At 41.8% G+C, this 25202-nt stretch overlaps 1 protein-coding gene and 1 pseudogene across 1 annotated transcript in view; one reads left to right on the top strand and one right to left on the bottom strand.

Moving 5' to 3' along the window:
- Positions 1 to 2763: 2763 nt before the first annotated feature.
- On the bottom strand, positions 2764 to 5570 carry LOC114217662 (glyceraldehyde-3-phosphate dehydrogenase pseudogene; annotated as a pseudogene).
- Positions 5571 to 6117: 547 nt separating this feature from the next.
- MAP3K7CL (MAP3K7 C-terminal like) overlaps positions 6118 to 25202 on the top strand; it is a 72175-nt gene continuing 53090 nt past the window's right edge. The window contains exon 1 of the mRNA XM_088023244.1: positions 6118 to 6188. Within this exon, the coding sequence (XP_087879370.1) occupies positions 6133 to 6188 (56 nt within the window). The 5' untranslated portion in view covers positions 6118 to 6132. The remainder of the gene's footprint in view (positions 6189 to 25202) is intronic.

Below are 25202 nucleotides of genomic sequence, written 5' to 3'. Positions count from 1 at the left end.
TTGCTGTGTGGAGCCCTTCATGGAGGTTATCTCATTTAATCTTTACAACCACTGGGATGAAAATCCTCTAATGACTTCCCAGTGGACTTATAATAAAAACCAGACCCTCTACCAGGGCCCCTAAGGCTCAGCATGATGCTGCCTCTTCCTACCTCAGGTCCTGCTTCTTTCCCACTTGCTCTGCCTCGTTTTTTTCTTGAAACACCCCAAGCTCGTTCCCTCCTTGGAGCTTTTCCACCAGCGGTCCCCTCTATCTGGACAGCTCTTCTCCTAGACCTCAGCACAGATGGCTCCTCATCGTCATTCAGGTCCTGGATGAGGTCTCACCTCCCAGAGAGGGTTAGCTTGACAACTCTGTCCAGAATACCTCCTGATACCCCTTACACATCACTCTGCTTTATTTTCATCTAACACCTAATACTCCCTGAAATGTTCTTGTTGAATGATTTTTAAAAACTCTCCATCTCCACCCATTTGAATGTCAACTTCCTGAACATTTGGACCACACATGTTCTTTATTATTATGTTCCTAGCTCTCAGAACAGTGCTTGGCACATGGTAGGTATTCAATATATGAAGAACTCCAGTTTCCAGAGCAGGAAGCCGAAGCACTGAGAAGTTAACATATCTGTCTTAAGCCACACGACTCCTAAGGCGCATGAAGGATTTATCCAGGCTTAATTCCAAAGCCCATTTTCCTAACCACCATGCTATGACATGGATTAATAGATCTCTTTCCATCAAACCTGGACTCATGTAAGGGTTATAGTGAAAACAAAGCTTAGATGCCCAAGAGGGGAATTCTGGTTGTGTTTTAATCTACTAAGTTAATTGAGTGGGTTAAGAGCTTCTGTATTGAACCACTATGCACTTTTTTATGAACCACTATTAAATAATGCCCGTATTTCTCCAAAGTGCTGAATTTCAAGATTGTGCCCTCAGGAGAGAGCAGAGCTGTGAAAATATTTCACTTATGTCCTAATAGCTCTGATCAAGATAGATGCTTTTATTTTTTTCAGGAGTTTAAGTGAAATGAAGCTTAAATAGACATATAATGTGGGCTGTTCTAAATATTCTTGATTAAGAAGCTTAAATATAAGCATAAGAAACAGCAAGTAATAAATGCTATCACCTTTGTTGCATTTTCCTGCATTTACTTATTTTAAGATATGTGATCTATATTTGACAAAGAGTACACAAGTTTGCAGCCTTGCACTATATTTTCATCATGTTTTGAATTATGTGTAAAGAATAAATGTAATTTCTGGGTTCTTCCAATCTCCTTCTCTAAAGCTCTCCTTAAGTTATTTCACACCCTGCAAAGTTTAATTTAACCATGCTTGTTTTATTTGATAGGTTAAACGGAATTAAATTGGTTTTAAAATAAATTACGCTGCAAATAATAAAACTGTTAATAGGAAATATATTCCTTAATACTAATGCTATATTTCTTGTGGCTTCTGAAGCCCAGTTATTATTATCATGACAGACAGTCTTAGCCTACAATTGACCAATTTATGGGTGAATTTTGGTAACACAAGGAAAAGTGTGTGTGCATGGATGTGTGTGTGTGTGTGTGTGTGTGTGTGTGTTGAAGAAGGCAAGATAGTTTACCTTTTGTGGCTCTGCTTTCTCTGATCTCACAGTGAGAAATTTCCTTCCTTTCTTTTGTTCTCTAGTTTGGAAATCTTGAGTATGATCGTCCCAATGAGTTAGCTTCCTTTTACCAACATAGAAAGCTAACAAGCTACTGGTGCTGGGCTATCTGCTATGGGTATCTCAGAAGTACCTGGGTACCTTTCATCTCCAGTTCCAGAAGCTGGGAAGCCTGCTCATACTGCTCAAGAAAAGGAGTACGGGCTCCTGAGATACTGAGTTGAGCCTTATATTTGTCTTTTCCCATAAAAATACTGCTATATTACTGCTTGATGAGGTAGAAATCATGGTGTTATTAGTGTAATGTGTATTTGTATTTTTGCAAACTTGCCCTGGAACAAATGAGAAAAAGATTTCCCATTCTAAATGACCAGTGAATAAGCTGCCTTTGGGAAGATAACCCCTTTCTAAGTTGAGGGCTGCTTACCATTATGCACTTGACTCTATTAAGTTTGTAGCTGGTGAATGTTTATGGTCTTACTGTGTCTTGATCCTGTCTGTGAAGTTGGGCTTTGAAACATGAATCACATATTAACCTCGTGAAGACATCGTATAGAAATAAGCAGCATGTATCTCTAAGTTGAATTTGACCTTATGGCTCTGTCTTTACATAGGATTTATATAAAAGGTGTGTCTGAGAGGTTCAAAGAGTGAAAGAAAGAAAAAAATGAAAGGGAAGAAGGAAGGAGGGAAAGAGGGTAGGACTGAGGAAAAGAAGAAAGGGTTGGCAGGCTCTAATACTAGTTTCTCATTATCAAACCTGTTTTCTTGCCTTTATTTTCATCATTATTGAATCCATGGTAAAAAACTATAAAAATAGTAATGTGAAATGTAATTCATTCGTTCCTTTATTCATTCTTCATTCTTTTTATAGACTCCTTCACTGTGCCAATTTTTTTTGGGGGGGGACTGGGTACAGTATACTTTCTTGATTGTACTTGACAAGGTAGGGCTCCCCAAGCCCCTCTCCTAATTCAGGGGATCTGGGATGGAAACTGTGGAGGTTGGGAGATTCTCAGTGTGTTGGGGGATGAGTTGGGGCTAGGACTCCCCAGCAGCTGAGGGCCTCTCTCTTCCTCTTGCTGGGACTGGTGGTCCAGGGAGCTCTTACATTTTGGAGGCCATGCAGACCATAAGGTCCACCACCCGGTTGCTGTAGCCAAATTCATTGTCATACCAGGAAATGAGCTTGACAAAGTGGTCACTGAGAGCAACAGCAGCCCCAGCATTGATGGTGCAAGAGTGACTGTCACTGTTAAAGTCACAGGAGACAACCTGGTCCTCAGTGTGGCCTAGCCTGCCCTTGAAGGGGCCCTCTGATGCCTGCTTCACCAGCTTCTTGATGTCATCGTATTTGGCAGCTTTCTCTAGGAGGCAGGTCAGATCCACAAATGACATGTTGGGACCCGGAAGGCCATGCCACTGATCTTTCCATTCAGCTCAGGGATGACCTTGCCTACAGCCAGTAGAAGAAGAGATGATGTTCTGGACAGCCCTTTGGCCATCATGCCACAGCTTCCCAGAGGGGAAGCTTCTGGGTGGCAGGGACAGCATAGACTGTGGTCATAAGTCCCTCCATGATGCTGAAGTTGTCATAAATGACCTTGGCCAAAGGGGCCAAGAAGTTGGTGGTGCAGGAGGCATTGCTGACAATCGTGAGGGACTTGTCATACTTCTCATGGTTCATGCTCATCACAAACATGGGGGCATCAGCAGAAGGAGCAGAGATGATGACCCTTTTGGCCCTACCCTTCAAGTGAGCCCCAGCCTTCTCCATGGTGGTGAAGCCCCCAGTGGATTCCACAACATACTCAGCACAGGCATTGCCCCATTTGATGTTGGCTGGGTCTCACTCCTGGAAGATGGAGATGGGCTTTCCATTGATGACAAGTTTCCTGTTCTCAGCCTTGACTGTGTGGGGAATTTGCTGTGGGTGGAATCATACTGGAACATGTAGACTGTGTAGTTGAGGTCAATGAAGGGGTCATTGGTGGTGACAATATCCACTTTGCGAGTTAAAAGCAGCCCTGGTGACCAGGTGCCCAGTGTGGCCAAATCCGTTTACTCCCACCTTCACCCTTGTGTCTCGGGGTCAAGGCTGGCTCTGCACCAGAAGATGCGTCTGTCTGTCCAACGGGGAGGAGCCGAGAGCCACTGTGCCGAGTTTTCTTTTAAAATTCTACTAAATAGCCTGCAGAGGGTGCACTTTCCTTAATTTAGGTCCTTCCAACTGCTTACTGACCAAAAAAGGACAAATTGTTATTTATGAGATTAAAAACTATTGTCTTGTCATTCACGACAACATGGATGGACCTAGAGGGTATTATGCTAAGTAGAACAAGTCAGACAGAGAAGAACAAATACCATATGACTTCACTTACATGTGGAATCGAAAAACAAGACAAATGATTGAACAAAACCCAGAAACAGACTCATAAATACAGAGACCAAACTGGTGGTTGGCAGAGGGGAGGGGTATGGGAAGCTGGGTGAAATAGGTGAAGGGGATTAAAAGGTACAAATTTCCAGTTATAAAATGAATGAGTCATAGAGATGTAAAGCACCGCATAGGGAATATAGTCAATAACATTATAATAATGTATGGTGACAGATGGCCCCTACACTTACCCTGCTGAGCATTGTGTAATGTATAGAGTTTTCAAATCCCCAAGCCGTACACCTGAAACTTACATAATACTGTATGTCAAGTAGCCTTCAATAATAGAAGTTTTAAAAACTATGCAATAAAAAGAAGTACAAGTTCTCTTTTCTTTCCTCTACCAAATGTTATGAAATGGAATATGTAAAAGGCATAGGAAATATAGTCTCTTTTACATTTTGCTAATACAAAAATCAGTCTTGATGTCTTCCTTGCTTTACATGGAGCTAGGCTCATCAAGCCTTACGAACTGAGGCTTTTTTTTTTTTTAATTTGCTACATCCTTTTGGCTTCCTTTTCTCCTCACTCTTTTGTGTATGTGTGTGTATGTATCCCTAACTAAAAACTAGCACAACAGAGTGTACTACAAAATGGTGCTAAGTATGCAGGGACCCTTCATGTTTAATTATCTACTGATTTGGAAGCAGGAAACATGAGAAATGGTCTATGTCCTTTTGAGAGACTTTTATCTACCAATTCTGAGAGCTTTTTAATAGAATGTAAATAATATTTTTTAGCCAATCAATTTTTAAGAGGCTCTCATTCCTTCTGTCACAATATGAGGTACAGACTTTAATCAAAACCTTCAATTTTGGGGGCGCCTGGGTGGCTCAGTTGATTAAGCAGCTACCTTCAGCTCAGGTCATGATCCCGGGGTCTTGGGATGAAGCCCCGCATCGGGCTCCCTGCTCAGTGCGGTGTCTGCTTCTCCCTCTGCCCCTCCCTCTGTTCTCTCTCTCTCTCTCTCACATGCTCTCTGTCACTCAAATAAATAAATAAAATCTTTTTTTTTAATTTTTTTTTAAATTTATTTTTGACAGAGAGAGAGCACAAGCAGAGGAAGCAGCAGGCAGAGGCAGAGGGAGAAGCAGGCTCCCCGCTGAGCAGGGAGCCCGATGTGGGGCTCGATCCCAGGACTCTGAGATCATGACCTGAGCCGAAGGCAGACGCTTAACTGTCTGAGCCACCCAGGCGCCCCATAAATAAAATCTTTTTAAACAAACCTTTAATTTTATTTTTCTGAGTGTTCATTTTCAAATGTATAATAACAATGACCATTTATTTCAGACTTCCTAGGGGCCAGGGACTGTGTGCTAATTGTTTATCCGAATGATTCCATTTAATAGTTACAATAGCCTTTTGGGTTGGGTACTATTACCATCACCTCTATTTTAAAGATGAGGTCACTGAGGATAGGAAGGGTTAGGGAGTTGTCCTGTGTGGCCCAACTAACACAGCAGAGCTGGGATTTCATGCTCGGTCTGAATGACTCTAAAATCCTGGCTTTTTAAACTTTATGCATGATATTTCCCAAGTTGTGGGTATATTAACTGCAAGTTTCATATGTTGGTGAAGAGTATTATACTCACGGAAGGAATCCCAGACTTTCTGTAGTCACACCTCTCTGCTTTATGGAAAAAAAAAAAACAAAACCCAAACCTGATGCCAGAGCAGGCTCAGTGGTTTCTCCATTGAACATCCAGGACCAGAACCCAGGCCTTCTGACTCCAGGACCAGAACCCAGGCCTTCTGACTCCAGGCCCAGTGCTCTTTCCTCTGATTAGAAATATCTCCAGATTTAAACTCCAGTTTATAGGACCATTAAATAATCCTCTCTAAAGAAGAGGCAAGAGGTTTCAAATTCTTCTCAGAGCAAAAAAGAACTGACATCAAAAGGTTTCTTTGGGGTCATTTGTCTCATGGTGACTTTGAGTTGGCCTTGATCTTTATTTAGAATTTCAGTTTTATGCTCTGCAACAAGTTTGGCCTTGTTGGAGGACCGTCCAAAGGTCAGCAAGTTGGCTGCTGGTGATTGGATGCGCACTCAGAAGCCAAAGTCTATTACTGTGCCCATGGAAATCCCCAGCTCGCCTCTGGATGAGTATCACATCCACTCTCTGGAAGCTGTGGGCCTTGTGGGCTTTTTGCACACTGCTCCCTAGGACCTAATGCTGGCTGAACAGCACTTAATTCTGCAAGGATCTGGGTCACAGCAGGACAATGGTTCTCCAGTGTTCTGGGTTTTTCTCTTTCTTTCTCTCGTTCAGCCAATGATTTTGATTCTGTTTTACTTTCCCCAAAAAGGTGTGGTTTAGAGTCCAAAGAATCTTCCTGACTTTGTTTAGCTGTGCTATTTTGTACTGCTTTGATTTGAGTACAAATCTCCCCAGTATCTCTAAGGCTCACAGAAACTCACAAAAATTTTCTTTCCAAGTAACAGCCCATGCTGTCTATGGATAGGCTTACCCTACTCTTGCATAGGCAACACATTTCATATTGAACATTCTGTTTAAGTATTCCTACAACTATTATTTCTCAGCTAATATTGGATTTGTTCCAAAAGCAAAAAAAAATATATATAGACATATATATATTAGGATTTTATTTATTTATTTGACAGAGAGAGCACAAGCAGAGGGAGTGGCAGGGAGAGGGGGAAGCAGGCTCTCAGCTGAGCAGGGAGCCCAATGCCGGGCTGGATCCCAGGATTCTGGGATCATGACCTGAGCTGAAGGCAGACTCTTAACCGACTGAGCCACCCAGATGCCCCAGCAATGATATTTTTCAAGGATAGAAATACCCCTTTATAGCCCATCTAATAAGATATTGCTGTTTATCTATGAAAAGGAAACATCTGGGTTTGAGTTCCAGCCCAGTTACTTAGCATGCAGTGATCTTGGGCACATCAAGTAATTTCTTTGAATCTCAGTTTCCTTACCAGTAATACAAGAATGATGATAATTACCTTCTGCATATAGGATAAATGTGAGAACAAGGGACATATATACCAAAGTGCTTTGTAAACCATAAAAGCTTCAAACCTTAGTTTATGTCACATTGTCACATACCTGTGTGAACACTTGAATGCATATATGTTATTGACATGCTTGTTTATATGTCACGATTTAGGCTTGGACCAGTCCGGGCCATAGTTGTGACTCTAGGGCTATGGTTCTCAACTGGGGACACTTGTGTCCCCCCAGGGGATATTTAGCTTTGGAGATTTAGTCTGGAGATATTTTGGGGTGTCACATTAGCAGGATGGTGCTGGAATCTAGCAGGTAGATTCCAGAGACTCATTTAAACATCCTACGATGCCAGGATACCTCCCTACAACAAAGATTGATCAGGCCTAAAATGCCAATAGTGCTGAATTTGAGAAACTCTCCTCTAGAGCAGTGCCTCTCAAACTTTAGCATGCATCAGAATCACCTGGGGGCTTGTTAAAACACAAATTGCTGGCTCCTATCCCTGCATTTTCTGATTCAGAAAGTCCAGGCTGCGGTCCGAGAATTTGAATTTCTAAGAATTTTCCAGATGATGCTGATGTTGCTGGTCCAGGGACCACACTTTAAGAACCATTGCTGGAAACATTTCCATCAAGAAGCATTGGTTGATTTGATAGGCTTCTTCACTTAGTCAGTGCAGCAAAATAGTGTCTTTACTTGGTAAATGGTACAAAATTTGTATTAGCTAGTCTGGCTCCAGGTCTAAATTCTTTGTGTGATCTATGTGTGATTATAGGCAATGACAAGGCTTTGCCTCACGGAGGGAAGCTGCCCTCCTCACATCAGAGATGGTACACAGTTAGTGCATTACAGTTTTCTGGAGGGAGTTGCATTTGAGGACTCAGGTCCCCCCATTCCACCATGCTCACATACATACCCACCTTCCTAACTCAGATGTCTCTATTTATTGCCTTGACTAAGACACTTCTCTTGACTTGCCTTTCCTTTTCTAGCCCTTCCTATCTTCCCCTCCCCAGCTTATGGGGCCGGGAAGTTCATGAGTGGATCTGTCCTCAAGGGGAATGAAAGGAAACCATCAGGCCTGCCCCTCTGCTTTCTTCCTGTCCTCTACATGCTGGTCTTACTCTCTTCCATTTCAGAGGAGCTTCCTCCATATGGTTGGGAAATGACAAGCAATGATTAGAGGCATGATTAGTGCAAGGTTTATAACATCTCATTTCAGCGACTACAAAGAAAAGTGAGGTCTCCTCTCTTTCATGATGTGTATTAAATCTCAGGTAAGAACTCTGATCACATCAAGTATAGGACACTGATTATAGCTGGGGAATGGGAGGAGTACCATGATTGGCTGTCCCGCTAAAATCACAAGTGGGGGACAGGAATATCATCTTAGGGAGAAAGCAGTTGCAATTATCAGAAAAAAAGTGATCCTGGGCAGACAGAACCAAAAAATCTTAACAAGCATCAAATAAGAATATGGAGGAGGTATGCATGTCATGATGAGACCTTGGATTTTTAATGTAGCTTAGATGATAAGTTTGTTTTTGAACACATTGTTTAGGTGTATATGGACTAAATGGTAGCCAACAGATATTTGGAACTTGCCTAAGGAAAATGAGAAAAGAAAAGAAAAGAAAGGAAGAGAAGAGAAAGGGAAATTGGAAATATTACTGTTATGCATAAAACATGAGATAAAACAAAATTAAAATTTGTTTTAAATTTTAACAATCACCACTACAATTCCCCATAAGTCAACCTTGAGACGTCTGCTAAGTACCCTGTGGTGTGATGAACATTTCAGTTTTTAGGCTAGAAGACAGTGGATTTACTACCAGTTTGTTCTGAATCCTCTTGAAATGAATAGTTTTTCCTATAGGCACCATGGTCAAGCAGCATGATATATAGTTTCTTAGCAATTGACTTCCCATAATTTAGGCAGAAGACCAATATTCCAGTTTAGTTAAAACATGTAAAGATATAATTTTTATAATGATCTTTACCGTTGGTCAAAACGGGTTATCCCTTACTGTCATAACATGGGGATGAACAGAAGTAGAGGAGTCTTGATAATTTTTCCCCCAGGTTTTAGCTCAGTCAATAGAAACTGGTCAAGTAGTTAAGACTGGACAAGATCATAAGAGTGTATGTGAGAGCAAATCATAGGTTCTGTAAATTGTGTCTGTATAATTGGAAGAAATTATAGTGGGAAACATCTACGGGGCATGTTACCCAGACTTGCACTGTCCAATGTGGTATATATATATAAACTTGGCCATAGTGCCTATGGGAAAAATGATTAATTTCAAGGGGATTCAGAAGTGGGTGGGTGGGGTAGATGAAATAGATAAAGGGCACTAAGAGTACACTTATCATTATGTGCACTGAGTAACGTATGAATTGTTGAATCATTATACCTGAAATTAATACAACACAGTATGTTAACTACACTGGAATTAAAATAAAAACATTAAATAAAATTAAAAAATCAATTCCTTAGTCATACTAGCCACACTGCAAGAGCTCAAAAGGCTTATGTGGCTAATGTCTACTATGTTGGACAGCACCTATGTAGAACATTTCCATCATCACTGAAAGTTCTTTGGACAATCCTAATCTAGATAGGATTGGGTCAAGTTCCCTTTCTTTGGGATGAAATAAACTAAATATAAATTTTAACAGGGATTTTTTTCTCTTTCCTTGTAAATCCTGTCAACTCTACTCTTAAAACCTCATGGTATGTGGGTAAGGCAGGTCAGCGAGGAGTGGAAAACAGCAAAGCTCGCCTCCATGTGGAGGAGTTGCTTGTGGTTCAGACCCCTGTGCAGTTAGTTGTAAATGAAATGACCGCTGTGGGCAGTCTATACCTGGGAACCTCAAGGGAAAGGAATGTGTTGTTTTTAAAGCATCATCTAGGGTGATGCTGATGCCACTGGTCCAAGGACCACCCTTTGAGGAGCAGGGCCTTGAGGGACACAAGCCCTGAGGCTGAGTGACAAGAAAATATGCATCAAAAAGAAATGCAAACAGCATCATGGCTGGAGTTTGTGTTGATGGGAACTCAACACCGTGGGCCAGTGGGTTGGAAAACCAGGAAGGATGAGAATAAGATGGCCCTTTTGAAGTAACTTTCTGCATAGGAATAAGTACCTAGTACAAAGGAGTTTGACAAAAGTTCTTAAGAGAGACATACACAAATATCCTCTTAACCTTGATTTTGTCATCTGACCCACAGAACTCAGTCAGTTACCAAGAAGGCACGCAAGAGATGCCCTATGCAAAAGAAAGCATCATGGAGCTGCTTTGTGTCAAAAACCAACCCAAGAGATGAAAAGAGGAAGTACAAAATACAAAGCCTTAAAACACATCCCAGATCTAACCACTTCTCTCTTTTTCCACTGATACCCCCTGAGTTCAAGCCACTAGTATCTCACTTTTGTAACAGCAATAGCCTCTGGATTCATCTCCCCCGTTTCCCTTCTTGCCATTTATATACGGTCTCCCTAGAGCAGTCAGGGTGATTTTTAAAAATGGAAATTTCTTAAGAGGAAAAAAAGCATGCAAAAGAGGAAAATCTAGCATTTATTGAATCCCCACTTATTTGCACCACTGTGCCCTGTTCTATCTTCTTTAACCTTCACAGTAATATATGAGGGAGGTTTCATAATTCCCTCCTTTTTGCAAAGATGGAAATTAAGGCTTAGAGAAGGCAAATAACTTGTCTGTGTTCGCCTAGCTAGTAAATGGTAGAACCATCGAAGAAACAAATGGATGATCAGACAGCAAAGGCCATAAGCTTCCAACTAGACTGCTTTGCTAAATACTGTTAAACCCCAAGAGATTTGTTACTGGGCCTCTTTCCATTGAGGAAGAGAGGAACTCGTTGTACCTTTATCTACCTGTTTGTTTATCTGGACTTCGTGTCTTCAGTTATGAGGACAATAGCCTCTTCATCAGGTTGAAGTGGAAACTCTCTATTCCTTTTACTTCCAAAGATGCCAAAGTGGCAGGTGGACTTTTGAAGTGGCTTCTGCTGAAAGGTCCCCTCCCTGATCAAGCTGGGCCATTGTCCTAGGGTTTAGGGCAGTGGCTCCCATGTTTTTGGGTTTAAGGCTTAGCTGGAAACACTGGTTTTTGAAGGCACCACTGGTACAGATCGAAAGAGTCAAAACAGAACACATACAAAAAAGCCAGTGAAAATGATAGCAAAGTATGATAAAGTAAAACAGAATCTCAGAATGTGTAAATTGGGGCACCTGGGTGGTTCAGTTAGGTAAGTGTCTGACTCTTGGTTTCTGCTCATGTCATGATCGTAGGGTCCTGAGATTGAGCCCCGCATTGGGCTCCGTGCTGAGCGTGGAGCCTGGTTAAGATTCTCTATCCCTCTTTCTCTGCCCCGCCTCCCCACTCATGCTTTCTCTCTCTCCCTTTTTTTCTTCAAAAAAAAAAAAAAAAGAATGTGTAAATACATCATGGTGCCCCTCTTTGCCTCTATGCTACCTCTTTCTCTGCATTGCTCTGCAAAGTTCTTTCTGTCACATCACACTATTAAGGGGATGTACGCTGAGTTGCAGCAAAAATAAGTTTTATCACTTTCGTTATATTTTTTGCAGCTGGGGGATCTCTGTTAGAGTAGATGCTTCTTCCTTTCCTCCTAAGAAATAGACCACATCCAGGGTGCCTGGGTGGCTCAGTCGTTAAGTGTCTGCCTTCGGCTCAGGTCATGATCCCAGGGTCCTGGGATGGAGCCCCGCATTGGGCTCCCTGCTCGGCGAGAAGCCTGCTTCTCCCTCTCCCACTCCCTCTGCTTGTGTTCCCTCTCTCTCTGTCTCTCTCTGTCAAATAAATAAAATTAAAAAAAAAAAAAAGAAAAAGAAAAAAAGAAATAGACCGCATCCCCCTTTTATCCTCTGAGTGGCAGCACTGGGACATATGAGAAGCTTTTGGCATCAGCTACAGAAACAATGGAGATTCCTAAGCCTCAGTGGTTTCTGACTTCAGTGTATTTCTTTAGCTAAATCAAGTGATCTTCAAACCCTCGTCCCTCACCCCCAACATTCTCTAGCATAAAAGTCATTTAAACTTGCTTCTTGGGCTGTGGCTAAAGCAGAGGAGGGGGATGAAATTTTATAATATTAGAGATGAGTAATTTGTTTCAGTCCCCAATTTTACTGATGAGGAAACTAAGAGGTTGATGTTACTTACTCAAGGTTATAGAGCTAGATATGGGAATAATTATTGTAAGTGAAAAAGAGTGTGGATTTTAGAGCTGAATCCTGTCACTTACTAGCTGTTTTAAACCAGGAAAGCCATTTAAATACTTTGAGCCTTTCTTTACTCATCTGTAAAACTAGGATGATAATATCTAGGTTGCAGGGTTGTTTGCCGTTGCAAGTTTAGAGATATCTATTACAAATCACTTAGAAGAGTCTGTTAGTTATCTATTGTTGTGTTACAAAAATTCCTGGACTTAGCAACTTATGACAGCAAACATTTTTGATCTCACAGTTTCTGTGGGTCAGGAATCTGGGGGTGGCTTGGACACCTCTGGCTCAGGATTTTTACAAAGCTGCATGATCTGTCATGCAAAATATCATTTACGTGGATGTGAAAGGCAGGAGTTGGGATCACTGGGGACCATCTTAGAGGCTGCTGAGCATGGAGTATCTGCTAGGTAACAGTCGATTTGGCTTAGATGAGGGGTCAAATTGTATTGGTACCCAGATAGCCTATTGGATCAGTCTTCATCTCTAGGTTCTATTTTCAGCCTGGTCTCATTTAAAATTTTTATCAGTGACTTAGATGATGATATTAAACAATAGTCTTTAATATTTCCTGATCATGCATCTATAAAAACTTCTGAGCGTCTACCTCAATATACATATATTTATTTATAAATTATGAACGTCTGCTGACATTAATTTATAAACATCAACTAACATTAATTAATTAACTAATAGTAAGGCTTAATTTCTTTCTTTCTCTAGATGAATAAAACCGCCTAGAAACAGAAGTTTTTTTTTTTAAACCTGAACCCAAATGGATTGTCTCATGTATTCTCTGGGTATGTGTAACCTCCTGACATAGAAAGTAATGGAGACATAGGGAATGTGGTGAATACCAGAGTCAGGACCCAAATAAATCTCAACAGGCTGGAGTTATAGACAAATATACCAAGGTTGGGGACAAATCATGCAAAAAATCAACATCCCAGGTACATAAGTCTCCTTTTATGTAGATCCTTGCAGAGGTGACTCTTCCAGGCAAAAGAATGACAAAAATTGTTTCCTTCTTCAGGGGACAAGGCTTGATGAACTGAGTGCAGGCTAGATTTCAGCCCCAATTTTTCGTCTCATCTGGGCCCCTTACACAGTGTACACACTGTATAACCATGCGTGGCAGACCTGTGGCTTCCCAGTAGCACATGTGAAAAAGGGTCTTGGGGATGCCTGGATGGCTCAGTTGGTTGAGCGTCCAACTCTTGGTTTTGGCTCAGATCATGAATTCGTGGGTTGTGGGAATGAGCCCTGCGTCGGGCTTCACACTCAGCGGGGAGTCTGCTTGAAGAGTCTCTCCAACTTGGTTGAGTTTTAGGTCAATTAATTGAGGCCCAGGGAACAGAGAAATCAAGTACATGGTAAAAACAGTCTTCAGAAATAAGGCTAAATTTCAATTATTAGAGATGGAGCACACATTTGGCCCAAGACATCCAGACTGATTTGATGCCATCATTTTGTTTTTGTGTTTTGACCCCTCACAAGAGAGACACTAATTCCCTACCTCTTGAGTGTGAGCTGGACAAATGACTCAATTCCAAAGACTAGGATATGGCAAAATATGTATGACCAGGTCATAAAAAGATGTCATGGCTTTTTTCTTACTCTCTCCCTCGGATCTCACATTCTGGAGGAAGCCAGCTGCCATGTTGTGAGGACACTTAAGCAGCCCTGTGGAGAGGTACATGTAATGAGGCCTCTTGCTAACAGCCATTTGGAGGAGCCATCATGGAAGCAGACCCTTTAGCTTTTGTCAAGACATCAGATGACCACTGCCCCAGGTTGACTGCAACCTCATGAGAGACTCTGAGCCAAGACCACCTAGCTGAGCTGTGCCTAGATTCCTGACCTAAAGAAACAGTGTAAGGTAAAAGATGTTTGTTGTTTTAAGCCAGGAGTTGGCAAACTATAAATGGAAGACCAAATCCAGCCTGCTGCCTGTTTTTGTAAATAAAGTTTTATTGGAACACAGTCATGTCCATTGATTTACATATTGTCTATTGCTGCTTTCCCATTACAATGGCAGGGTTGAGTAATTGTGATAGAGATTATGTGACCCACAGAGCCAAAGATAGTTATCATTTCATTCTTTATGGAAAGAAAATTTGCCAATCCCTGCCTCAACTGTTAATTTTTGTAGTAATTTTTTTAAATACAAGAATAGATATGTAACACAGGGGAATATGGCAAATATTCCTAAGAGAGATATACAAGAATAGACATTTGCTTCTTTTAAAGATTTATTTATTTATTTGAGAGAGAGAGTGAGCAAGTGCATGAGAGGGGCAAAGGGAGAGAGAGAGAGAGAGAGAGAGAGAGAAACTTCAAGTAGACTCCCCACTGATCATGGAGCCTAATGCAGGGCTTAATCGCAGGACCCTGAGATCATGACCTGATCTGAAATCAAGAGTCTAACACTTAACTGACTGAGCCACCCAAGGGCCCCAGCATTTTCTTCTTTATACTGATTTTGTCATATCTAGCTATGACCCCTGGAAGTGCTACTTGCCATCTTGTGACCAAGGTAAGAGTCAGTTGAAGGATAAAGCCATCGCAATTAGAATAGCAGAGCTTAAAGAAGCAAAAACCATTAGAGACCCTATAGTTAATAGAGAACAAACTGAGGGTTGCTGGGGGCAGGTGGGTGGGGGATGGTCTAAATGGGTGATGGGCATTAAGGAGGGCACTTGTGATGAGCACTGGGTGTTGTATATAAGTGATGAATCACTAAATTCTATAGCTGAAACCAATTTTACCATATATGTTAACTAACTGGAATTTAAATAAAAACTTGAAAAAAAAAGAAGCAAAAAGCTGGGTGTGATGCTAATTTTATGTGTCAACTTGGCTGGGCTCAGGGATGGCTAGATGGCTGGTATAACATTATTTCTGAGTGAGTCTGTAAAAGTGTTTCCAGAAGAGATTAGCACCTGAATCTGTAGACTAAGTAAAGAAGATGGCCCTCACTAAGGAAGGGGAGCATAATCCAATGTTCTGAGAGCCTTAATAGAACAAAAAAGATAGAGGGAGGGCAAATTTTCTCTCTTGCTTGAGATGGGATATGCATCTTCTCCTGCCCTTGGCCGTTGGTGCTTGGGTCTCAGTCTCAGTTTGGTACTTACATCATTGGCTGTCCTGGTTTCCAGGCCTTTGGGTTTGAAGTGGAACTACACCACCAGCTTCCCTGGGCCTCCTGCTTGTAGATGGCAGATCGTGGGACTTTTTAGCCTCCATAACTGCATAAGCCAATCTCCTATAATAAATCCTTTCTATATCTATATGAATCTTAGCGGTTCTTTTCCTCTGGAGAATCCTGACTAATACATTGGGTCTGCGATAAAGTTATCAAGCCACTGAATTAATCAACACCAGAACTAGTCTACCTCAACTCTGTCTTGGACCCTACAGATTTTCTTATTGTTTCAGTTCTTTGAGTTGGAATTTTGGTTACTTGGCCCTAAAATCATCTTAATTATATGACTATATATTTGAACAAAGTGGCTCTGCAAGCAAACAGAGCCTAACTCCACTCAAAAGCCTGTTAATTTGTCTAGGCAACTGGGGAATGTGTCAGTGATACATTGGAGGATCTTTGTAGCAAAACTCAAATTGCCTCCACCTCCCACTTTTCCACTGTTTCCTCCTCCCCTCCAGATCTGCACTGGTCTCCATGGGAAGGGAGCTGGAACACATTAGGCTGCCCTGGATTCCTGGTGCCTTGAAGGGCATGCATAATAAATTAAAGACCTGGGAGAAGAATGCACCTAAAGAACACCCTTAATAGCTTGTGGCATGCCCATTACTTTCATGGTGGCCTTGACACCTGCCCCCCCACTCTGACCAGTGAGTGGTCTAGGGAGTGCAGAGTAGGCCTGGTCTGCTGGGTCAGAACTGTGTTGTGGGGACCCACTTCCACCTTTAGCCTGACACTGACCAGGTGGGGGTGGGCTTTGTATTTTGTACTTCCTCTTTTCTTTTCTTGGGTTGGTTTTTGACACAAAGCAGCTCCATGATGCTTTCTTTAGCATAGGGCATCTCTCGCCTGGTTTCTTGGTGAGTTCCTTGGGTCAGATGACAAAGTCAAGGTTAAGAGGATATTTCTGTGCGTCTCTCTTAAGAACTTTTGCCAAATTCCTTTGTATTAGGTACTTTTACTATGTAGCAAGTTACTTCTCATCCTTCCTGGTTTTCCAACCCACTGGCCCACGGTGTTGAGTTCCCATCAACACAAACTCCAGCCATGATGCTGTTTGTATTTTTTTGATGCATATTTTCTTGTCACTCAGCCTCAGGGCTTGTGTCCCTCAAGGCCCTGCTCCTCAAAGGGTGGTCCTTGGACCAGTGGCATCAGCATCACCCCAGATGATACTTTAAAAATGACACGTTATTTTCCCTTGAGGTTCCTTCTGTTCTCCTTCTGGAAACATTCTCCAGGTCTCCTCTCAGCAAGAGCTATGGTTTATATTTAAACTATTGTCATCCCAGCAGAACAAACTCCTTTCCACAGTTAACTGCATTCCCTTTTCCCCTTCCCATTGTGTGTGGTCTGCATGGGGACACCCAACAGAGGTCATTTCATTTCCAACCGCACAGGATCTGAACAACAAGCAATTCCTCCACGTGGAGGCGAGCTTTGCTGTTTTCCACTCCTCACTGACCTGCCTTACCCACATACCGTGAATTTGAGAACCTTTGCTCAGAGGGAACGCTTGTCTGGATTAGAAAAGTCCTGCATAGAAACTTGACACTGTCCTTAGCTGGCAGTATTTGGAATCACACACAGGAAAGGGCCGTGTATTTGTTGACCTGCCTAAATGACAGAATGTGTGTGTGGCCATCTCTAATTACAACGCTCCCGGAAGCATCACCCCTAAAGTACGACTGCTATGAACCACAGCATATCCTCCAGCTAATCCTCATTAACCGAGGTGGACATTCTCTTTCTGCATGCACCGGCTTCTCAACCGTGTCCTTCCTGCCGTCTTCTCATGCCTTTGAGACTCAGTGGTCAATCCTCTGGGAGCACACAGGCCTAGCTTTGCCCCCGACTAGATACATTTAATAGTTATTTGTAAATAACCAGCTCTCCTCAGCCAAACTCTGGGTCCCAGTGAAGGACCACTCACTTCCCTGTGAAGCCCAGAGATAGGACTTCTCGCACTGAGAAGCACACTGTTTCCTACTGAGCAGGGAAGGAACTTTCACTGGCTGCCTCCTATTGTACCAGGGACCGTGTGATTTCCATCCAGGTATCTACCCCCGGCTTAGTGGTGGGACCCAGTTGCAGATTAGCCTCTGGGCCAGGCCTGATCTTTTGCTTTGTGTCTCTAGGACTCCAACACAGGAGGTAGAGCTTGCCCTGGGGGATTCTATGCTTAAAGAAGGACTTTCTCTGATTTTTCTCAGCCTTCCTAGAGCTGTTCATCTTTTCTCTTTCATGCACTTGCTGGCCATCTGTATGTCTTATTTGGAAAAACATCTCTTCGGATCTTCTTCAGACTGTGTTTCACAAAGTGACAATTAAATATATCAAATAATGCTCTCCTTTTTTTGGAAAATTAAACAATATTTTCCCCTCTAAGTTAAAAAAAAACTTCATACACCTATGTACAAAGGAATAAATGTGATCAAATCTTGCCTCCTTGTTTAAGTGAATTTCTTTTCTTTTTGACTCGGTTTCCCCTCTCTCCATCCTTAGAGTCCCCACATTACCCACTCCTTCTCCTCCCAACCCATGTTAATAAAAGTCTCCTTTCATATCTCTCTCCATGCCCAAATAATCATATTCAAACATAGATATGCATAAGCCTACTTATGACTATGTATATGTATTATACAAAGAAATTGTATTATGCATGCTTTCTGCATCTTGTTTTTCTCACTCAACAACCTCTAGAATAATCCCTCCAAGCCAACTTCATTGGGTCTAATTCATTCTTCTGAATGGCTATATGACAATCCTTTGTATAACAATATTGTGATTGAACCAACTTTCTCCTGCTGATGGGCCCTCATTTTGTTTCCATTTTTCCCATTATGTACCATGATCCAGTAAATGATCTTGTACTATACTGTCAGTACCACAGCTTTCATTTTTTGTGGGGTAGATTCCCAGGAATGGGACTTCTGGGTGAGAGGGTATACACAATCTTTAATTTTAGTTGATGTTGTCAGTTTACTCTCCAAGAAGACATTAATCTAGCAATCCACAGCTGTGTATTTTCCCCGCAGCCCTGCCAACAAGAGATGTTTTCTGTTTTTAAGAGGTTATCAGTCCAATGATGTATAAAGTGATATTATATTGTATATTTAATTTGCATTTTTTGATTCAGAAAATTTGAGCACACTTCCACTTCTCTTCAAAACTTCTACAACGTGTACCCATGCAAATTTTTTTCTTTTACTATCTTCAATTACACCTTGGGACCAGACATTTTACTTTAAATACAAAATTAATCTTTTTCCTTCGTAAAAAGCCTCACATTCGTTATACGGACATACATTCATGTATCTCTGCCATTATGTACTTTAATCACCCATAATTAATTAGTTATAGATCTTAACTAAAGCCATTAACTTTGAGGTACATTTTCTACTTTTTCACTTTCTGGAACTCCTATATTCAAACGATGGTGGGACTAGTCCTCTAATTTTCTTAACCCCCACCATGTTCCATTTTCCATCTCTGTGCCTTTTTGTTCTACTTGCTGGTAGGCCCTTAATTTTCTTTTCTACCCTTTCCATTGAGCTTTTCATTTCTACTTTTTAAAGTGAGATTTATGCCCCCCCATTGGGCTTGAACTCATGACCCCGAGAAAAAGAGTTGCTCTCCCGACTGAGCCAGCCAGGCGCCCCTCATGTTCTTAATTTCAAAGAACTTCTTTTCCTTCTCTGAATGCTTCTTTGTTTTATACTATTCTATTTTTGTTTCGTGGATGTTTCATCTTCCTTTAAATCTGAATATAAATATATATATTCTGAATATATATATCAAATCTGAACATATATATTGATTGAAGCATAATTAACATGCAGTGTTCTATTAGTTATATTAGGTGTACAATATAATGATTCAACAATTCTATACATTGCTCAGTGCTCATCACCATAAGTGTACGTTTAACCCCCTTTATCGCTTCCACACATACCCCCACCCTCTATCTACATGTATTTTAAGATGTATTTTTTCCTCTTTCTGTAGCCTCTGCATCTTCCAATTGCTTTGTGGTTTTTGTTTGTCTGTTTGTTTGTGTGTTTTATTTTTTTGCTGTTGTTTTTTATTTTTCATGTTAGAGGTGTTCCTAAGGTGTCTGGTGATCTCTGGTTGTCTGCTCTTGTTTAAAAATAAGGAGGTAAATGCTAGCCAGAAGCTCTGAATGCACAGGTGGGCCTGCGCACTGGAGGGTAGTCTGGCTATTGGGTTTGTTGGGAGCTCCTCCTCCTCCTGGGATCAGTCTCTTTAGACCCATCTTCTTGGGCCCGTCAAATTTTCCTGAGAAGAATCTTCCAGTCTCCTGTGTGCCTGCACTGCAGAAGGGGAGGACAGGAAGACCTGTACTTTCACTTAACCGCCATCTCCCCCCCCCCCCCGCCCCCGGCTCTGTCCCATTTCTAGGCAAGTATACCCACTCATCCTCTCTTCTCCTTTCTCCAGAGAATAAAACACCACTCTTCTACTGGCAGTATGGAGTAGAACAGGAAATTTAAGGGTCTGACAATGTCTCAAACAGATTTCAATCCATCCTCCTTATTTTAGTTTCTTACTTCATCCTCCCTTCCAGAGGTCCCTGGTGCCACCAATTGCTGAGCCTTTGGAGGATTCTGTGATGTAAATTGAGTTGGTTTTTGACTTTCCCTGCTGATGGCTTATACCCTCTGGTTTGCTCAGCCCTCTGCCATTCTCACATCTGGATATTTCCAGACCTAAACTTTATGTTGCCTCCTCTCCTTCTCTGTCTCCTTAAGGTTCCATGCTCATTCATTACAAAATCTTTTGCTGTAGTTTTGGAAGGATTGAAATTAAATGCAATCCTTTATCGTTAGGAAGGAAAATCTTTTTTTTTTAATTTTATTTATTTATTTGAGAGAGAGAGAATGAGAGATAGAGAGCACGAGAGGATAGAGGGTCAGAGGGAGAAGCAGACTCCCTGCTGAGCAGGGAGCCTGATGTGGGACTCGATCCCGGGACTCCAGGATCATGACCTGAGCCGAAGGCAGTCGCTTAACCAACTGAGCCACCCAGGTGCCCCCAAATCTTTTTTTTTAAAGATTTTATTTGTTTATTTGACACAGTGAGAGAGAGCACAAGCAGGGGGAGCAGCAGAGGGAGAGGGAGAAGCAGGCTCTCCACTGAGCAGGGAGCCTGATGCAGCCTGGGATCATGACCTGAGCTGAAGGCAGACGCTAAACTGACTGAGCCACCAAGGTCCCCTAAAGGCAAATCTTTCTTTATCACTTGTTTTATGTGTCTTCCTTGTAATTAGTCCATACAGTTAGGATTTCTTTGTTAACCCAATCTGACATTCTCTGCTTTGTAGTTTATGGATTGATGCATTAGATTTTATTCCTTATATCTGATTTTGTATTTGTTATATTTTTTTAGATGGTTATTTTCTCCTTTCCTTTCTTTGGTAGGTCTCATCAAATTGTAATTCATTCCCTTTCTCCTGATAATTACTATGCTTTTCCAATCTATCATTTTTGGTTCTCATAATTATATACCTATTTCTCTACCATTGTTGAAAACAAGGCACCAATGATTTCCCTTATCGAGACGCTCTTTATAGTTCACCACATGTCCCTCCCATCTTGATTAGCTGACTCCAGAATATTTTTACTCTTCCTTCCACCTTTTCTCCCAGCAAATGAGGCCTTTGGAACTCTTACTCTAAAATTTCCCTACCCCCTAGATTCAACTCTTAACGCCAATATTTTTTTTCATGAAATAGTTAACTTTTAATTGTATGCTTTTGTTAAATTTCTCCTTGTAGTATGTTTTTTCTTCAAAAGTCCCTACCTGAGAACAGTTCAGTACTACTGTGTTTAAAAAACTTAGGATCTGGCACCAGACTCCCTGGGTTTTAATCCTGGTTTTGTGCCTTTCTTGTTTTGTGTCTGTAGGTCAGTTACTTAAACACTTTGTGCCTCACTGTCCTCCTTGGTGAAATGGGGTTAATATTAGTACCAACGTCATGAAGGTTTTTGTGAGGGTTTAGTTATTTACTATATGACAAGTACTTGAAACACTGTCTCTTTCATAGTCTTTTTAAAAAAGTATTTATTTATGTGAGAGAGAGTTGGGGGGGAGGGCAAAGGTAGAGGGAGAGAAAGAATCTCAAGCAGGCTCCCCACTGAGCACAAGCCCAATTCAGGGCTCAATCCCAGGACCCTGAGATCACAACCCGAGCTGAAATAGAGTGGGACGCTTAACCCACTGAGCCATCCAGATGCCTCTTTGCCTCTTTCATAGTTTAATAAATGTTAACTTGTTAACACATTTATAAACATTCTTAGATATTATACCATTATCCATTTACATGCATACCATCAAGACGTACATGAACATATCTATATATGTATGTATGTTTGAGTGTTTATATCTGTCTGTATGAATGTGTGTATATATTCTAGGTTTATCGATCATTTCTTTTCCTCTTTTCTTTTCCCTCTGTGCCTTGGAACCTCTATTATGATTTATACTGACAGGTGATTTAAATATAGGATTCTTGGATTATAACCATTTTCTCTCAGAATTCTTTACTTTTCTTTCATGATTTATTTATATTTTTGCTTTGTGCAAAAAGGATATTTATTCCTTTAGTTATTTTATACCACTGTTTTGGATATCAACATGGTCTTCCTTTCCTCCAACTCATCTTGTGAAATGTTAGCTGGAAAGTGATAATTTTTAGCTCCAACCTGTTTCTGGACCTGAATTGGGACTTCATTTTTTTCCCTTTGGCATTCTCCTACACTTCTATTTCTCTTGGCATGTGCTACATTGGAACAATCTGATGCATTACTCTCTCTCTCTGAGCCTCCTTTTATGTATGTCTGTTTTCCTTTTCAAATTCATTGTGGCATAGTTTTGTTCATTGGGGTCTCCAAATGGTGGCAGCCAAGTCTGCTGGGCAGGCGGGATAGGCACAGGTAGGCTGCTAACCCATTGCTGAGACCCCTGGAGGGAAAGTCTCTCTTCCTTTTCTCTTAGGCTTTCCCAGCTTCCTGGTCAGGGAGGGCTTAGCTTACCGCTCGAGGGACAGGGAGACCATTTCCCGAGGGTCCATAAATCCCTGCAGGCTGCAGTGGGTCCTCCAGTGATGATTCCCAGGTCCTTGCCCAAGCCACTGGGAAGAAAGTCTGCAGCAGTCTTCTGCTCTGCAACTCTCACAGAGCCCGAGGCCCTCCTTGTATCCAGTTGTTGATTATGTGGCCTTTGTGCCATCAGGGGAGACGAATAGGTTGGAGCTGGTTGTGGAGGGGAAGCAAGTATCAATTACTAACTTCCTGAAAAAAGCCTTCAAATATCAAAGTGTTGATAAAGCAAAGCAGAGTTAGTAGCTTCCTGGCAGCGAGAGGGTAAAGGTGGGATATTTATGGGGTCTGGTTTAAGGTGAGTCTTCCAGTATGGTGGGGATTAATTGGGATTGGGCAAAATTTGTTATATAATAGTTTAGAATTGGCAGACAAACTGAGAATGACACCTGTCAGGAAACATAAAAAAATCATCTGATGAGTCTGCTTGAAGGCTCTACTATTCTGAGAGGTGGTTATTTACTTTAATGAGGAACCCTGAATAGTCTAGTGTTTGGATAAGTGAATTTTGGGGAAGTTCCTGAAACACTCAAGTTATTTACAACTCCATCTTCCAAGTTTCCTGCCATAGTGATGTGATGTTAACTTAGACAGTGACCTGTGTGGTTGCAGATGGTTTTTTGTGTTCAGGGGTCCAGGTCAGACACCATCCTTGCAAACTCCCCTGCTGCCACCTATGGCCTTTACAGGTGCATCCTCAGCTTTGCTCTTTCAGGGTCAGTGCTTCTGACTTTTGGTTGCACGTGGAGCAATGATGCTATTGAAAGGAATTCCAGGAGGGACAGGAAATTTGACGCCAGCCAAATGCAGAACGGATTTGGGGACAGGGAAGCCTCTTTGGGAATCCTGACCTGGTCCTTAATGGTTCTGAGCAGGGAGACAGAGGTTGGGGGACCTCCTGAGAAGACTGATGCTGGTTAACTGACTACATACTAGAAGTTACAGAGACCCTATTGACCAATCAGAAAATCAGAGTAGCCTAAGAACTATGGGACCTTGTATTGACTTTACATACTCCAATCAGAAAACACGCAGTGTTATCAGAGAACTCGAAGAGTCTTGAAAACCACTGATTTCGTGTAAGACTCCACCATCAGTTACTGGGTCTCTCTCTTCAGTGTGGCTCACATGGTTCTGGTCTGCACTGCGCAAGGGCAGTTAGCAATAAGGAGTGTGCTGGGTTCCAAGCAGCAACTTCCAGGGTTCGCTTTGGAGACATCATTTCTGCCCAAATTCGGGTGGCCTTTTTATTGACCTGTATTTGGAAGCTAGTTTTGAAATTAGTAAAACAAAAGAGTTTTATTCTGATTTTTAAAAAATCGAATGTACAGCGCAGACAGAAAACGAAACAACAGCCAATAATAATAATAATAATAATAATAACAACTCTCAGAGTTTATGTGGTCTGGACCAGACCCAGGATTACTGGGGAATGTCTACAGTCCATCGCCTTGAGCTCATGGGTTTTAGTCAAAGTGAAACACCCACAGTTACCTTAGATAGGAGATGGGGATGGAAGAGGGTTGGCAGGAAACTCCAGAGCAAAAGGAGGCCAGATGCTTCTCTCCACAGGAGACTTGACCTTTGACTGCGTCCTCAGGATATCTTGAACCTTTTCTTTAGTATTTGATCCTCAGCTGATGCAAACCTTTTATTTATGTTTGCCTGGGGACAACAGGCCAGTAGGGCTGTTTTCACATCTATAAAAGGCAGCACGGAGTGCTCCCTTTGATGTGTTCCGCCTCTGCTGTGGTATCACCATTCCAGGCTAACTTGGTCTTTCCCATGTAGGGCTCTGGATCCCACTCCTAAAAGCTCTAATTTGGGGATCAGAGCCTGAAATAGCCCCCAAGGTATCCTGTTTAGCTCGTCACTTAAATAGCTACGCCCCTGCCAGGACCACTTCAAACAGTCTCACCTTCCATTTAGCTAAGCAGTTTTGTTTTCAAATTTGGTTTGTTTGTGAACGCAACATCTATTTTTCTTTATCCACCGCAATTCTGTAGCTATAAAAAGCTTTGATTGCAGGAGGAAAGAGTGAAAGCAACATTCCTCTTAGTACAGGACCTATGTTAGGATTGCAGAACCAGCGAGGAACTGAGCATAAGGGCTTCCAGCCTCTCCCCGTGAGGCGGTTCAGAGGTGTGCAGGGTATGAATTGCAGTTCCAATAATGACCAGCTTTTGGACCTTGAGCAAGTTACTTAACCTCTCTTTGCCTCAGTTCCTGCATCTGTAAAATGGGAGTGATAAGAGTTCTAACACTTCATAGACAGGATTCGTTACATAATTTGCTGAGCCCTTTGTTCAAATTTCAGTGAAGTGAATGCTGGGCCCCTTGTTCCAATTTCAAGATGGCGACAGCAGAGCATTAATCGAAGGATGGGGTCTTTCTGAGCTCGGGGCCCTCTGTTGCTGCCCAGGAAGCTGGCCCTAATCAGAGGATTGTTGTGAGGATTAAATGAATTATTGTATTTAAAGCTCTTTTTTTTAAAAAAAAAAATTATTCATTTGAGAGAGAGAGAGACAGAGAGCACAGAGGCGGGGGTGT

Source organism: Eumetopias jubatus, unplaced genomic scaffold (genome assembly GCF_037043125.1).
Source record: "Eumetopias jubatus isolate StellerSeaLion01/CBP00866 unplaced genomic scaffold, mEumJub1_p1.0 scaffold_1, whole genome shotgun sequence".
In the NCBI taxonomy this organism is placed as follows: domain Eukaryota; kingdom Metazoa; phylum Chordata; class Mammalia; order Carnivora; family Otariidae; genus Eumetopias; species Eumetopias jubatus.
This window is presented reverse-complemented; position numbering and strand designations above follow the sequence as displayed.